A 14,660-nucleotide genomic window follows, 5' to 3' on the forward strand; every position below is an offset into this window, starting at 1 on the left:
AAGCAGGAGGATTGGGATTTTGAGGCCATCCTCAACTATATAGAGTTTGAGGCAAGCTTAGGCTACATGATATCCAGTCTCAAAAACCATAAGGGCAGAACTGCAGAGCTCCGTGGTTAAGAGCACTTACTGCTCTTTCAGAGGACCTAGGTTCAGTTCCCAGAAACGACATCAACTGCTTGTAACTCAAGGTCCAAGGGATCCAACACCATTTGACCTCTGTGGGCAGCTGCACACTCATGATGCACATAGACTCACACACCTACTGACCTGAATACAAACAGCAGGAGTGTTGGTAAGATGGGGTAGGAGGTAAAGACAAGCCAGTTAACTGAGTTCAATCCCTGGGATGCACATCGTGGAAAGAGAGGACTGACTTCCATCAAGGTGTCCTCTGAATGCCATGTGCACAACATGGGTGGGTTTCTGCACGCCTACACAAAGTGAAGGTACCATGGGTGGGTATATGCACACTTACACAAAGCGGGGGGGGGCGGGGGGAGGAGAGAATAGAATGTAATAGAAAGGCAGGAGGGGAGAGAGAGAAGGCGGGAGAGAGAGAACTTGGTACATATTTTCCTTCTTTGCTCCCTGTTAAGGGATAATTCTCTTGATTTTTCCCCCTTCTTCTTTCAAGTCTTGGACTGAGTCTCCTCTGTCATTCTTTCTATTGTGTCTGTCTCTCCTCCACCCCACCTCCCATTATCCCACTCCCCTGCCTCACTCTCTTCTCTGACCTTACCCGTCCCTCCATCCTCTTCCCTACTTTCTCTGACTGACAGCACTCCCTCATTCCTGGGTTGCCCAGCTAATTGAAGGGAAATGCTCCAGACAATGCCAGTGGGAAGTTCGACAGCCTCAGCCCAGCTGCCTCTTCCCTTTCTGCCTGGTGTCCAACTGGATTAGGAGTCTCCCTCCATCAAGGGCCTGGCTACCCCAGGGATCCCGAAGGTGGCCTTTGGGCTACCCTGTGGGAGTCCTCACATCTCACTGAGAGGTGCCTAGCCCTTGCCTGTGCTCAGAGGGCTGCAGTTGCTGGGGCTGCATATTAAGTGGTCTAAGCTTGACAAACAGTGGCTGCAGCTGCTGCATTCAGGGAAGAACTGAGGATATACTGAGGGCTCTGTGGCAGACACCTAGCCTTGGCACAGTACCCTGGGCAATGGCTGAGGGTGTTACACTTCCAAGGGGAAGAAAGGAATCTAATTGGCTGGCAGATGATACTTAACATACTACACAGACCACAGAGTACTTCCACTTCTGACCCCACAGTCCTTTGAGGCCGCCTCCATTTTATGGACGATAACTCTGAAGTTTAGGGTGACTCCAAGTCTTGCCAGTGTTCCAGTTGCCAAGACCCAAATCAGGGCCTGTCTGATTCCAGAGATCATTTCCTCTCCCTCTACTCTGACAAATTCCTGAAGGTTCTTTACCGTTAATTGTTCACTATACACAAGCAGTTGCTATGGAGCCACAACTTAACATCTTAGAGCAGCCTTGAGTTCTAAAGTGAGACAGAGGAACACAGTAAAGATTGAAAACACACACACATAGCTAGAAGCCTTGCTGGCCTTTACCCACCAAAATAAATAAATGTCTTTTCTGTTGCAACTGGCTTACAACCTACCCCCACCCCCGCTTTTAAATGTATGCACATGACTATTTTGCCAGCATGTATGTATGTGCACATATGTGTGCCCCTAGGAACTAGAGCTACAAACCTTCATGAGCAGCCATGTGGGTGCTGGGAATTGAACCTGGGTCTTCTGCAGGAGCAACCAGTGCTCTCAACCGCTGAATCATCTCTCCAGCCCCAGTTCTCCCTTTTCTTTGATCTTGAAAGACAAAATCACCTCATTGGGTTTAATGGGAAAAAGCAATGCGGTTTTCCCGGGAGGAACACATGTTGTTGGCTTCCCTAGAGCGTGGTGAACATATGACGCAACTCCACAGTGGAACTGGTCTCTGCTTGTGGTACCTAGGCTGGGTGAAGCCTGCCCTGTCAAGGCTGCTGACCCGTCCCTTTTCCCTAGGGTATGGACTCAGAGGATGATCCCCTGCTGCAGGATGTGTGGCTAGAAGAGGAACAGCAGGAAGATGAGGCCTGCAGGAGTGTCCCCGGGCCAGGGCTGCAGTCCGGAGCACAGGGCTGCTGGCGACGCTGGACACTGCCCTCCAGGCCCCCGACTTTGGGGTTCTGGAGCACTCTGGGCTGGGCCTTCACCAACCCGTGCTGCGCAGGGCTGGTGCTGTTCCTTGGCTGCAGCATCCCCATGGTGCTGTCTGCCTTCATGTTCCTCTACTATCCGCCCCTGGACATCGACATCTCCTACAACGCCTTTGAGATCCGCAACCACGAGGCATCACAGCGCTTCGACGCCCTGGCCTTGGCCCTCAAGTCCCAGTTTGGATCTTGGGGGCGCAACAGGCGCGACCTGGCGGACTTCACCTCCGAGACGCTGCAGCGCCTCATCTCAGAGCAGCTTCAGCAGCTGCACCTGGGGAATCATTCTCGACCTGCATCCCGAGCTCCTCGCTCAGCACCGAGGGACACTGTTGCCACTCAGACATCAGCAGCCAATTCGAGTGAGCGACGTCGCCGGGAGGCTCAGCCCCCGGAGGGTCAAGTAACCAATCAGAGCCGGGCCCGTCGGGGCGCCTCGCACTGGGATTACTCGCGCACCTATGTGAGCGCCAACACCCAGACACACGCGCATTGGCGAATCGAGCTCATCTTTCTGGCACGCGGAGACGCGGAGCGCAACATTTTCACGAGCGAGCGTCTAGTCACGATCCACGAGATCGAGCGTAAAATCATGGACCACCCGGGTTTCCGGGAGTTCTGCTGGAAGCCCCATGAGGTGCTCAAGGACCTGCCGCTCGGATCCTATTCCTACTGCTCCCCGCCTAGTTCTCTCATGACTTACTTTTTCCCCACCGAGAGGGGCGGCAAGATCTACTACGATGGCATGGGCCAGGACCTGGCGGATATCCGGGGTGAGCAGGCGCACTGATGGAATGGGAACTATGCTGAACTAGGATGGCCAGCATGCAAGGTGTCTGTGAATGTGCGGCTAGGACACCCGCTGGGATTGTGGGATTTAGGGGAGTTAGGTTGAGTCCAGAGAGAGAAAGCATGGAGTGAGACTTAGGGGTGGGGTTGGTTTGAGGGTACCTGGAAGGAAATTTGACTTAGTTAGGTTTCTATCCCGACCAAGCCACTTGCAGAGCAAAGGGTTTATTCCATCCTCCACATCAAAGGAGATCAGGGCAGGAACTCGAGGCAGGAACCTAGAGGCAGGAACTGAAGCAGAGGCCATGGAAGGCAGCTGCTTACTGGCATGTTTGCTCAATGTCCTTTCTTAAACACTCCGGGAGTACCAGCCCAAGAATAGCACTGGCCCCAGTGGGCTGGGTCCTCTTCTGTCATGTAGCAATTAAGAAAATGTTCCCACAAGCCATCTGATGGAGGCGATTTCTCAGTTGAGGTATCCTCTTCCCAGATAACACTAGCTTGTGTCAAGTTGTTAAAATACCGTAAGGAGGAGCATGAAAGTTTAAGGTACCTTTCGGGTAGGTGAGACAGGCTTAAGAGTGGGGTTTGGGTGGAGGGAGGTCACAAGCAGGGTGGGTCTGCAGCAGGTGGGGTTATGGGATTAGTGACAGAGCCTTGGAATCAAAGGATAAACCTAGAGGGAACTGCCTGCTCTGGTGAGGAAATTGTGGTGGATTCTCTAAGCCATTCCTCTGTCCCAGATGGTTCAGTGGCAGAGGGGACTGGTGGGAGCTGGGCACTGAGCTCTTTGGGTTTTCCTGCCCCCTGCAGGCTCCCTAGAACTGGCCATGACTCACCCCGAGTTCTACTGGTATGTGGATGAGGGCCTCTCCGTGGATAATCTGAAGAGCTCCCTCCTGCGCAGCGAGATCCTGTTTGGAGCGCCGCTTCCCAACTACTACTCCGTGGATGATCGCTGGGAGGAGCAGAGAGCCAAGTTTCAGAGCTTCGTAGTCACGTATGTGGCCATGCTTGCCAAGCAGTCCACTAGGTAGGAAGTCCAGCCTCACACTGTGTGTGCCTGTTGTGAGAGGCAACAGGGTGCCTCTCAAGCCCACGTCTCCTTCCTCACAACTGGAACCCCAGGAAGTCTTTATCTCCTAGTTTGGGCAGAGTTAAGAACATCCTCTCGACTCTCCCAAAGGCCTCTTTTCTTGATCATTAGTTCATTAGTAGACATGACAGCTTTGAAGGAAGGAGACAGTTCCAAAACTCCTGTCTCAGAGGGACTGGGTATGGTTGTCCAGAAAGGAGGCAGTCCCTCTCTCCCTCTAACACGCAGAGGTTCCGTGGGCCGAATCGCTTTGTTTCTCTGGGCCTGAGTGTCCCTACTTGTAAGATGGGACTGCGTTTCCTATTACTCTGTTCATTAAGAAGAGAGAGCAGGGCCAGAGAGGTGGTTAAGAGCACCTGCTGCTCTCGGAGAGGACCTGGGGTCTCTTCTTAGCACCAAGTGGCAGCTCACACCTGCGAGTCCAGTTTCAGGGGATCCTACGCCCTCTGCTGACTTCTGCGGGCACAGGGCATGTGCATGGCGCACACACACATCACACAGGCAAAACACTCATAAGATGAATATTTCTTTTAAAGACGTATAGAGGAGCTAGGGCCTGTGGAGATGGCTCAGTTAGTAATGTGCTTGCCACGCAGGCATGAAGATCTGTGTTCACATTCCCAGGACTCATATAAACCCAGGTGTAATCCCAGTATTAGGAATGTAGGCTGGCGAGCCCCCCCCCCGGGGGGGGGAATTTGTGTGCAAGTGGGGGCTGAGGAGAAGACTCATTGGGTAAGACTCAGTGAATTAAAGCACAATGGGTGCAGGGCTCGGTAGTGAAGGGTGCTTGCTTCACCTGAAGATCTGTTCCCAGCGCCCACACCAGGCAGCTCACAGCTGCAGGAGATCCAGGTGCAGGAGATCCGCTGCCCTTTTCTGGCCTCTGACCTGCAATCATGTCCACACACACACACAGAGAGAGAGAGAGAGAGAGAGAGAGAGAGAGAGAGAGAGAGAGAATAAATTAAATCTGGGAGAAAAAAAAAAGCAAAGGCAGAAAATACCAGGAAGATACTCAAGGTAGATGTCTCATCTTTGGTCTCCAGACATACATGTACACACATGTGCACATGCAGGTAGACACACATGTGTACACACATACACACACACACCATTTAAGAGGCCAGCAAGATGGCTCAGTAGAGCCTGCCACCTAGCTTGATAACCTGAGTTGAACCAATAAGGTAGAAGGAGAGAACTGATTCCCACAAGTTATCTCCTGACATTCACAAGCACACTGTAGTATACACATATGACCACACACACACACTTAAGAAAGATCTGATTTGGAGATGGGCTTGTTTCTGGCTCACTTCTGTAAGCCTAGCCCCAGCATGGTGCCTGGCACCACTTGGTAAAGATTGGTCTAAGGCATGAATAAGTGGATATACGGATGGATGGATGGATAGATGGATGGATGGGTGGGTGAAAATACCTCAAGGAAAGGCACCTGATAGGAACTGACTATGGGGGCCACTTCAGACAGCAACGCGTACCTCAGCTGAAATGTTTGGCCACATTTGAAGTGTCAGCCCCACCCCCTCCCAGGACTTGATTTTAATGCCTTCTTTCCGATTCACAAAATCCTTTCCATTGTTGTATTTTTGGTGAGTCGAGAGAAAAACACACCTTGACTTAACGCTGATTTACACGAATCGTCACTTTTACGGCTTCGCTGATCACACCGGGGACTGAGAACACTGGCGTGGCATTTACTGTTCTCCGTCCCCTCGAGGTTTGGTTGTGTGCACTTTAATTGTATCCCTGTTTTAAACCCACAGCCGGTTCTGTCTTGCAGGTTCTGCTCTTTTCTGTTGATCTGCGTCTTTACCTTTTCTGTTGGTCTTCATTACTCTCTGCGGCTTCATGCGTCCCTCTGGGACCACTTTCCTCGGGTCTGAAGATCTCTTTTTAGTATTCTCTGTATGCTGTTTTGCTTCTGGTGACTCATGTTTTGTTTGCCTGGGGCGGGGGGGGGGGCGGGGATCTTTATTTTACTTTCATTTTTCTAATCTGTCTCACTAGTGTGGCATTCCAAATTGGCAGCTGTGTTCGTTTACTGTTTGAAAGACGCCACTCCACTGTCACACGCCTTCCATCGGATTCTGTAGAGAAGTCAGCTGCAAGTCTTCCTCCTTGCTCTTTTTCCCTATTAAAAGTTTTATTGCATTTGTGTGTGTGTGTGTGTGTGTGTACCTGTGTGCCACTGTGTGCGTGTGGAAGTCAGAGGACAACTTGCAAGAATTTGTTCTCTCTCTCCACTGTGTGGATTCCAGAACTCCTGCTGTCCATCTTGGCAGCAAGCACCTTAACCCACTGAGCCATTTTGCCCGTCTATTGTTGCTCTCTTAAAATGACTGGTTTTTTTTTCCTCTGCTTTTAATTTGTTTATTTTTTAAAGATTAATTTATTTTATGTGTGTGTTTTGCCTGTATGCATTTCTGTGAATTATGTGTGTGTGTGTGTGTGTGTGGCACCCGTGGTGCCCAGAAGAGGGCTCAGATCCCTTCCAGCTGGTGTTACAGACAATAGTAGGCTACCATGTGGGTGCCGGGAACTAAACCCAGGCCCTCCGCAGGAACAGCAAGTGCTTTTAAGCACTAAGCCATCTCTCCAGCCCCCTTTCCCCATAAAATACTCTGTATATGCTATATAAATTAATGTATACACAGTAAATGACTGATTTAATGTTCAGCTCTTTCACTCAAAGAAAAATTATCTAATTCATCAAAGTAAGCCGGCCAGAGATTTTTTTTTTCTTGGCTATTATGTATGAGGTTGAGAAAATAAAACATTTGGTGAGGTGTGATTGGCACACGACCAACTATATATACTTAGCATTTTAAAGTTGATTAGTCCTGACACATCCACTGTCAAGAACATAAAATCCCAGCATGTTTCCCTATGCCCAGAGAACCAGCTCAGACTGCATCCTGCTCCCAGCCCCCACCCCAGCAATCACTTTCCAGTTCTTGTTTTGTTTAACTCTATGCATGTGTGTATTTAAGGGCACCACATGCATGCAGTGCTCTGAGAAGCCAGAGGGGGACATCAGACCCCCTGGAGCTGAAGTTGCAGACAGCTGTCTGCTCTCAGGTGGGTCCTGGGAATCGAACTCAGGTCTTCCGCTAGAGCAGGCTGGACTCTTAACTACTGAGCCACGTCTGCAGACCCACTTTCTGCTTTCCACCATCCTTTTTAAGAGCTTTGTATGCAAGGTATCTCCCAGCATGTTCTCTTTTGATGGAACTCGTTCATTCATTCTAGCTTATTTGAATTGTACCCATGCCTTATCGTGTATCAACAGTTTATCGTTGAGCACTGAATCGTGTTCATACCATATTCTGCCCATCTGTTCACTCATTGCTGAGTGATGGCGTCGTTTCCAGGTTCAACCTTTACTGGTAAAGCTCCAGCGACTGTTTGTGTGTAACTCTTTCCGGGAACAAATACTTTGGCCTTAGATAAAAAGCCTCTTAGTGAAATGACCAGGCAATAATGGTGGGCATTTGTGTAACTGGAGAGACTTGCTGAGGTTTCCAAATGGCTTGTACCATTTTGTGCTCCCAGTGAGGGTGAGAATTCCAGGTCTTCTCCATCCTCTTCAACTTGGTGGGGTGTTCTAGTTTGCTTCTCTGTCGCTGTGATAAACACTAGTCCTAACCAACCTAGGGACAGTGAGGCCATCACAGAAGGAGGTCGGGGACCCGGAGGTAAGGAACCAAAGCAGGGGCCATGGAGGAGCGCAGCTGTCTGGCTCGTATCCATCCACCTTTTTCATACCTGTCAGAACGTCCCAGGGATGACACTGCCCACACCAGACTCTCCACACTAACAATCAAGAAAACACCTAAAGGTCAGTCGGACAGAGGAATTTCCTCAATGGAAGTGCCCTCTTCCAGGTGACTCTAGTGTGTCATGTTGACAAAAATTAACCAGCAAATATAGGTAGTACAGTTTTTAAACTGTTCTTGATTTAGGAAGGAAGAATGAGTGAATGAATGAATGAATGAATGAATGAATGAATGAATGAGTCTATTCTAATAGGTGTGTATTAGCAATCCTGCTGTCTCAGGTTTTCATTTTTTTTAATGAGTCATGACTTGGACATCCGTTGTCATATTTCTAAAGGAGATAGGACTTACTCAGCTCATGTTCTCAGTCCTTGGCTTCTTCCGGTCCCCTTGGTTTGGGCCTGTGGTTTGGCAGAGCATTGTACTGGAAACACAGGCTAGGGAAAACTGCCCACCCCACCTCACGGTGATGGAAGCTGAATGAACAAGAGGCTCAGGAGCGTATTTCATCCCTCTAGTTTCTTTGATGAAATATTGATGCAGATCTTATGTCCACTGTAAAATAACATTTGTATCCTTTGGGAATTTTATACATAGATATAATGTATTTGATCACATTCTCCCGCTCCTCCCATAACTCCTCTCAGATCCTCCTCCTCCTGCACCAGTGCCAGCATCAGCACCAACACCAATAGCACCACCACCACTACCGCCACCACCAGCACCAAACGTAATGTCTTTTTCATTTCATTGACTACTGAGGCCAGTTTGTGCTGCTCGGATATTCATGGATGTAGGACCATCCTCTGAGTACAGTAGATCTACCAGGGTCCAGACCCTGAAAGAGAACTGACTTTCCTCCCCCAGAAGCTATCAGCACCCATAGCTTAGCCAGGGCTGGGGACTCATGAGCCCTTCCCATGAGGCTCAAGCCGAAAGGCTGACTGGCTTGATCTTGTGTAGTTTTGTGCAGGCAGACACAGATGATGTGAATCCGTGAGTGCAGAGTCCCTATCAAGTCCAGAAGATACCGTTTCTCTGGTCCTCCTCTACCTCTTGTCTTATACAGTTTTCTCACCTCACTGGAGAGATGACTCAGTGATTACGAGATCTTGTTGCTCATGCAGAGGACCCACATGGCTGCTCACAACCATCTATAACTCCAATTACAGTGGCTCTGACGCCCTCTCTGGTTGCCATGGGCACTGCATGCTCATGGTACAGATACATACATAAATAACATACATACATACATACATACTGCAAGCAAAACACTCATACACATAAAATTAAAGTGAGTCTTTTTTTTTTTAAGTCTTCCCACCTCATTCTTTCCCCATCTTCCCTGAGCCTTGGTAGTATGTCCTGATTGTGGCTGACATTCTACAAATGTTTATTCTCTGTGCTGTGGCCAAGTGTGAGTTTCTGTGTTGGCTGCTGTCCTCCTGTGCCCACTTTTGGTTGGGTTTTTCTGTTTCATTTTGAGTTCACTTTTGAGCATGGAGAAGCTATGGACTGAAGTGTATTATTCTTACAATAACCCTGGTGTCAGGTGTTAGAAGGGCACTTCTTTCTCTGTGCCTCTTTCTTTTTTGCCTTGGACAAAACTTTCTGCCCACAAATGTGGCCGTTCTGTTCTGTTCCATGGACGTGCACTTTGGAACTACACAGTCGTGGTTATCATAACTTCATACCAGGTCCTGTTTCATACCAGGTCCTGTTTGTTTCATACCAGGTCCTGTTTGTTTCATACCAGGTCCTGTTTGTTTCATACCAGGTCCTGTTTGTTTCATACCAGGTCCTGTTTGTTTGTTTTCTTTCCTTCAGAGCTAGTGGTTGAGCCCAGGGTGTAGCACATCCTAGGCAAACGCTCTACCACTGAGATACATCCTGCTCTGTCTGTCTTGAGATCATTTTTTGTCTTTTTTTTTTTAAGTGTAGTTGTTCTAGATCTTTTGCATCTCCAGGTGAATTTTAGAATCAGCTCCTTTATTTCTGAAATAGATAAATGGCCAGTTAGGCCTGCGGTGGCACAAATCTGTAATCCCGAGATATCTGAGAGGCTGAGGCAGAAAATTAATGGTCCAGCCTGTGCTACAGAGTATGCTCAAGGACTGCCAGGATAATTTATCAAGACCCTTGTCTCAAGTTGTTTTTAAAAATTAAAAGTAACTGAGGCTGTTGCTCAGTGGTAGAACATGGGCTTTGTGTGCGTGAATCCCAAGTACCACGAAATAGGAAAGTCCGTCTCCTGGGATCTTGAATGTGATATATATCTTAAAATATTGCATCTTTGGCCCCCAAAACATGATTTTATCTTATCTCTAAGCATTTTCTATTTCCATGCTCCTATAATAGTAAATATTTAAAATTTATTCTCCAGCTGTTAATTTAAATTTATAATCTCCTTTGTGTTTTATGACCTTGTTAAATTTGGGGTTTGTTGTCGTCGATTGGTTTTTTTAGATTCCATTGGATTTTCCACGCAGATAAGCGTTTGTTACACTGATAATGAGAGGTCTGCTCCTTCTTTCCCAGTACAGACACACTTTACCTCTTGTTTTCTTGCCTGATTGCACTGGCCAGCATCTTCAGAACCTAGAGCTGAATAGATGGAAGGGTTCTTTTGTTTTTGTTTTTTAAAAAAATTCTTCTGGGTGACTTATTTCTTGTGCTTTTATTTTAATCTTATTTTCCTTGGTAGCCATAACTCTTAGTGGCTCCTTTAGGATTTGCAGTATGCCTCCTTAAGTATCACGGTACATTTTTAAGATGGAACCATATCACCCTGTCATACCCTCCGTGCTTCCCGTGGCCTCTGCACTACTGTGATCCACAATCTGTTATCCCACGCCACTGTATTATTTTTAAGTAGCCAGTTTTCTTTTGTAACAATAAATAAAAATGTTACATGTCTTCCTCGTGACACCTCCACTTACGGTTCATCTTCTCCTTAGTGTCTCCTGCACGCTGTCATCTGTCATCTTCCTTCCGCCAGAGGGGCCCCCTTAGCATCTTCAGTAGTGTCTGTGTACCAGAGGTAATTTCGGGCTTGTACATCTGAGGGAGTTTTGATTTTTGCCTTTGCTTTTGAAATGTGTTTTTCTGGGTATAGCATTCTGAGTTGAGCTTCCCCTGAGTGTCTGGGGACACGGCTCTGCCATTGTCTGGCGCTGACAACTCTGTCCTTGTTCTTCTCTTTGTTCCGTGGTCTGTTACGTGTCTTCTCCCCACTGTCAGTTTTTCTCCTGGTGAGAGCGTGTGAGCAGTTCAATCTGTGGTGTGTACTGCAGCCCTTCAGTTATTTAGCCTTTGGGTCAACAGGGTCACAGTTTTCGTTGAGTTTGCAGAATGTTCCAGCTGCTAGAGCATCTACTAACTGATCTGCGGGGCTGTCCGGGGTCCAGCAACGCCATCGAGGCGTCAGCCCTGAAACCCACAGTGCCTGCTTTATTTCCTGTCTCAGAGGATCGCCATTCTCTGTGCTCTGGGGCCCAGGGTCCTGTGTCATGTGTTTTCTCTCGTATCTCAAAGGGTTTTTATTTTATTTTATTTTTTAGCTTTGTTTGTTTTTATTTTATGTTCATGAATGTTTTACCTGTATGCGTGTATGTTGCCCACATTTGTGCTTGTCAGGTCCCCTGTAACCGGGGCTGTGTATGGTTGCAAGCCACCATATGAGTGCTGGGAGTCCAACCAGGTTCTCTGTTAGGAGCATGGGTGCTCTTAACTTCTCGGCCATCTCTCCAGCCCCACTTGCTCATATCTTGTGGTTGCAGCAGTCAGGCAGTCCTGATGTGAAACTGTTTTCCCACCACTGCCAAAAATGTCACTCTTGCTTGTATTTTTAAAGCAGTTTGGGTGCCGGAGGGATGGCTCAGTGGTTAAGAGCATGTATCAGTCTTCCGGAGGACTCAGGTTCAAGTCTCAGCAGCCACATCAGGTGGCTCACAAACATCTCTAATTCTAGATCCAGATCTGCTGCCTTCCTTGAACCTCTGTGGGACCCCACACATGCATGACATACACATAAATAAATAAATAAAATAAGTAGTTTGGGATGGCTGGGCGTGATCTTTAATCCCAGGAAGATCCAAGGCAGAGGCAGACAGACTTCTGTGAGTTCAAGTCTAGCCTGGTGTATGTACATAGCATACACACACACACACACACACACACACACACACACACAAAGCACAGCACAGCACAGCACCGAACAAAAGTCTAGTCAGGGAACCATAGTGAGACCCTGTCTCACCTATATATGTTTTACAGTATGAGGGAGTGAGGTTAGGGAGATTGCCCAGTGGTTAGAGTATTTATTGCCTGAGTGTGAGGACCAGAGCTTGGGTCCACAGAGCCCACAGAAACACTGATCCGTGTGGCAGCCCACCTGTCATTGTAAAGCTTATGCAGTGGAGATGGAGCCCCAGAGTGAGCTGGTTAGACAAACTAGCTGTGTCCGAGAACCCTGGGTTCAGTTGCAAACTCTGCTTCAGTGAATAAGTTGTAGCACACAAGGGAGACTCTCTGCGTAGACATTGTGCCTCCACAACCGCACAAACAGAGGTGCACATACACATACGCACGCACACAGGCACATGTGCACGTACACACATGTGAACAGGTATGCACATACCATATACACATATACAAACACACAGAAGAAAAACAGCGTGATCAGCCTGCCTGGGGTTCTTGGGGAAAATAACTTGTCTTGAACACACACTGAATTGCAGTGTGAAGCAGGGTTACCTGCAGCCGGTTTGATTGACTGTAGGCTGCTGTGGACAGTTGAGAACCGGAAGATGATGGAGGGGCTGATTGTCGCTGATTACTATCTGTGTCGAATGGTAGCTCTCAACCTAAGCTACACGTTGAATCACCTGGGAGATCTGGAGGAAAAAAAAAAAAAACTTGCTTCAGCTCCACCCAAGAAATTATGATTTAATTTGCCTGGCATCGGGCCTAGATATCAGGACTTTTGGAAGCTCAAGTGATTTTGATGTGCAGCCAAGGTAAAGAGTCACTGATGAAGGGCATCAAGTGTCCACAGTCATCTTTAATCCCCTTCCTGTCTTTCTCCTCTCTCCATGGCCTCCCTCCCCCAGCAAAGTCCAGGTCCTCTATGGGGGGACAGACCTCTTCGACTATGAGGTACGCCGGACCTTCAATAACGACATGCTCCTTGCCTTCATTAGCAGTAGCTGCATCGCGGCCCTCGTCTACATCCTAACCTCCTGCTCAGGTACCGCATCTCCGAAGGATCACGTGAGCCAGCGCCTTCCCTCCCTGCTGCTCGCACCGGCCTCTTTAAAGATGGTGGAATAGCCCTGAATCTGGTTCCTTAGAGCTGGGCCAAATGGTGCTCAGACACCGTGGTAACTTTGTGTCTGGGTGCCTGGGATATATTTAGACCATTGTGAATCATTCAAGAGCCTACTTTATATGCCATAGCAGACACCCCTTTGCCCCCAGCTCACCTCACCTGCTCACCTACACAGGCCTCCTGCCCAGCCCCTTCTGTGGGAACGAAAGGCTTCAAATTGGTGGTACAGGAAGCTCAGGATGAGGGGCTGTGGTCAGGGTCACTGAAGGGGGTGGGGGGATGTTCTGCGAGGGCCCTCCCCATGGTCCCTTCTGCTCCTTGCCCTGCCCAGTGTTCCTGTCCTTCTTTGGGATTGCCAGCATCGGTCTCAGCTGCCTGGTGGCACTCTTTCTCTACCATGTGGTCTTTGGCATCCAGTACTTGGGCATCCTCAATGGAGTGGCCGCCTTTGTGATTGTGGGCATCGGTGAGTTGTCCTCCAGCCACGGCAGGGGACTCCCACTTGAGAACGCTGTCCCTTCCAGCCACCCACCCCCCACCCCCAAGAAGGCCTTCTAGGTGATGATGAGAGTGGTGGGGAGATAGGAAACTAAGCTTTGGAAGAGTGGCGGGTGGGCCGGGCTGCTTGATGGATGGGGCTTGAACTCAGCAAGGCCACGGTGGCTGGTAGGTGGGACTTGAGACTTTATGGGTGGGTTTTGGAGACAGTGAGTGGAGCCAAGGGGTGATGCTTGGCCACCCAAGTGGGTGGGGCTTGGAGAGGCTGGGTGAGGCTATGATGTCTGGTGGGTGGGGCTGAGGACTTAGTGGGTGGGGCTTGGAGATGCTGGGTGCAACCAAAAAATCTGGTGGGTGGGGCCAAGGAGTCTGGTGGGTGGGGCTTGACCTCTGGATGGAGCCAGTCAGAGGGCCTTGTTAAGCCAGAGGTGAGCCACCTGGCACTGGACCTGAGGCACACAGAAGTGGGACCTGAGCTGAGCTGCCCACCTCCAACCCCGGCCTGTTCTTCCTGCAGGTGTGGATGATGTCTTTGTATTCATCAACACATACCGCCAGGCCACCCACCTGGAAGACCCCCAACTGCGGATGATCCACACCATCCAGACTGCAGGCAAAGCCACCTTCTTCACCTCGCTGACCACCGCCGCCGCTTATGCGGCCAACGTCTTCTCCCAGGTGAGAAGCCTGCCCGTGGTCCTTGTCCCTGCTTCCCATCCGCCCACACGTGGGTGGCTCCTGACCCCAGCACCTTCATCTCAAGGTCCTTGCTCTGTGACTCTGCTGTTCTCTTCTGTGACTAACATGTGGGGCTGTTACAGCAGTCCAGTTAGTGAATATGCACTCTAACTCTGCCCTGGGTGGGGCACCACCATTTCTTTACCATCTGATCTTTACAACCCAAGATAAAAGCTTCACCGGCTCTGT

General features: G+C 49.1%; 1 protein-coding gene across 1 annotated transcript in view; it reads left to right on the forward strand.

Moving 5' to 3' along the window:
- Nucleotides 1-14,660, forward strand: part of Disp3 (dispatched RND transporter family member 3) — a 52,002-nt gene that overhangs the window by 14,665 nt on the left and 22,677 nt on the right. Inside the window, exons 2-6 of the mRNA XM_029475798.1 lie at nucleotides 2,034-2,997; nucleotides 3,827-4,046; nucleotides 13,018-13,154; nucleotides 13,567-13,701; nucleotides 14,251-14,411. Coding sequence (XP_029331658.1) covers nucleotides 2,037-2,997; nucleotides 3,827-4,046; nucleotides 13,018-13,154; nucleotides 13,567-13,701; nucleotides 14,251-14,411 — 1,614 coding nt within the window. The 5' untranslated portion in view covers nucleotides 2,034-2,036. The remainder of the gene's footprint in view (nucleotides 1-2,033; nucleotides 2,998-3,826; nucleotides 4,047-13,017; nucleotides 13,155-13,566; nucleotides 13,702-14,250; nucleotides 14,412-14,660) is intronic.

Source organism: Mus caroli, unplaced genomic scaffold (assembly GCF_978045245.1).
Source record: "Mus caroli unplaced genomic scaffold, Mus_caroli_1 scaffold_6, whole genome shotgun sequence".
Classification (NCBI taxonomy): domain Eukaryota; kingdom Metazoa; phylum Chordata; class Mammalia; order Rodentia; family Muridae; genus Mus; species Mus caroli.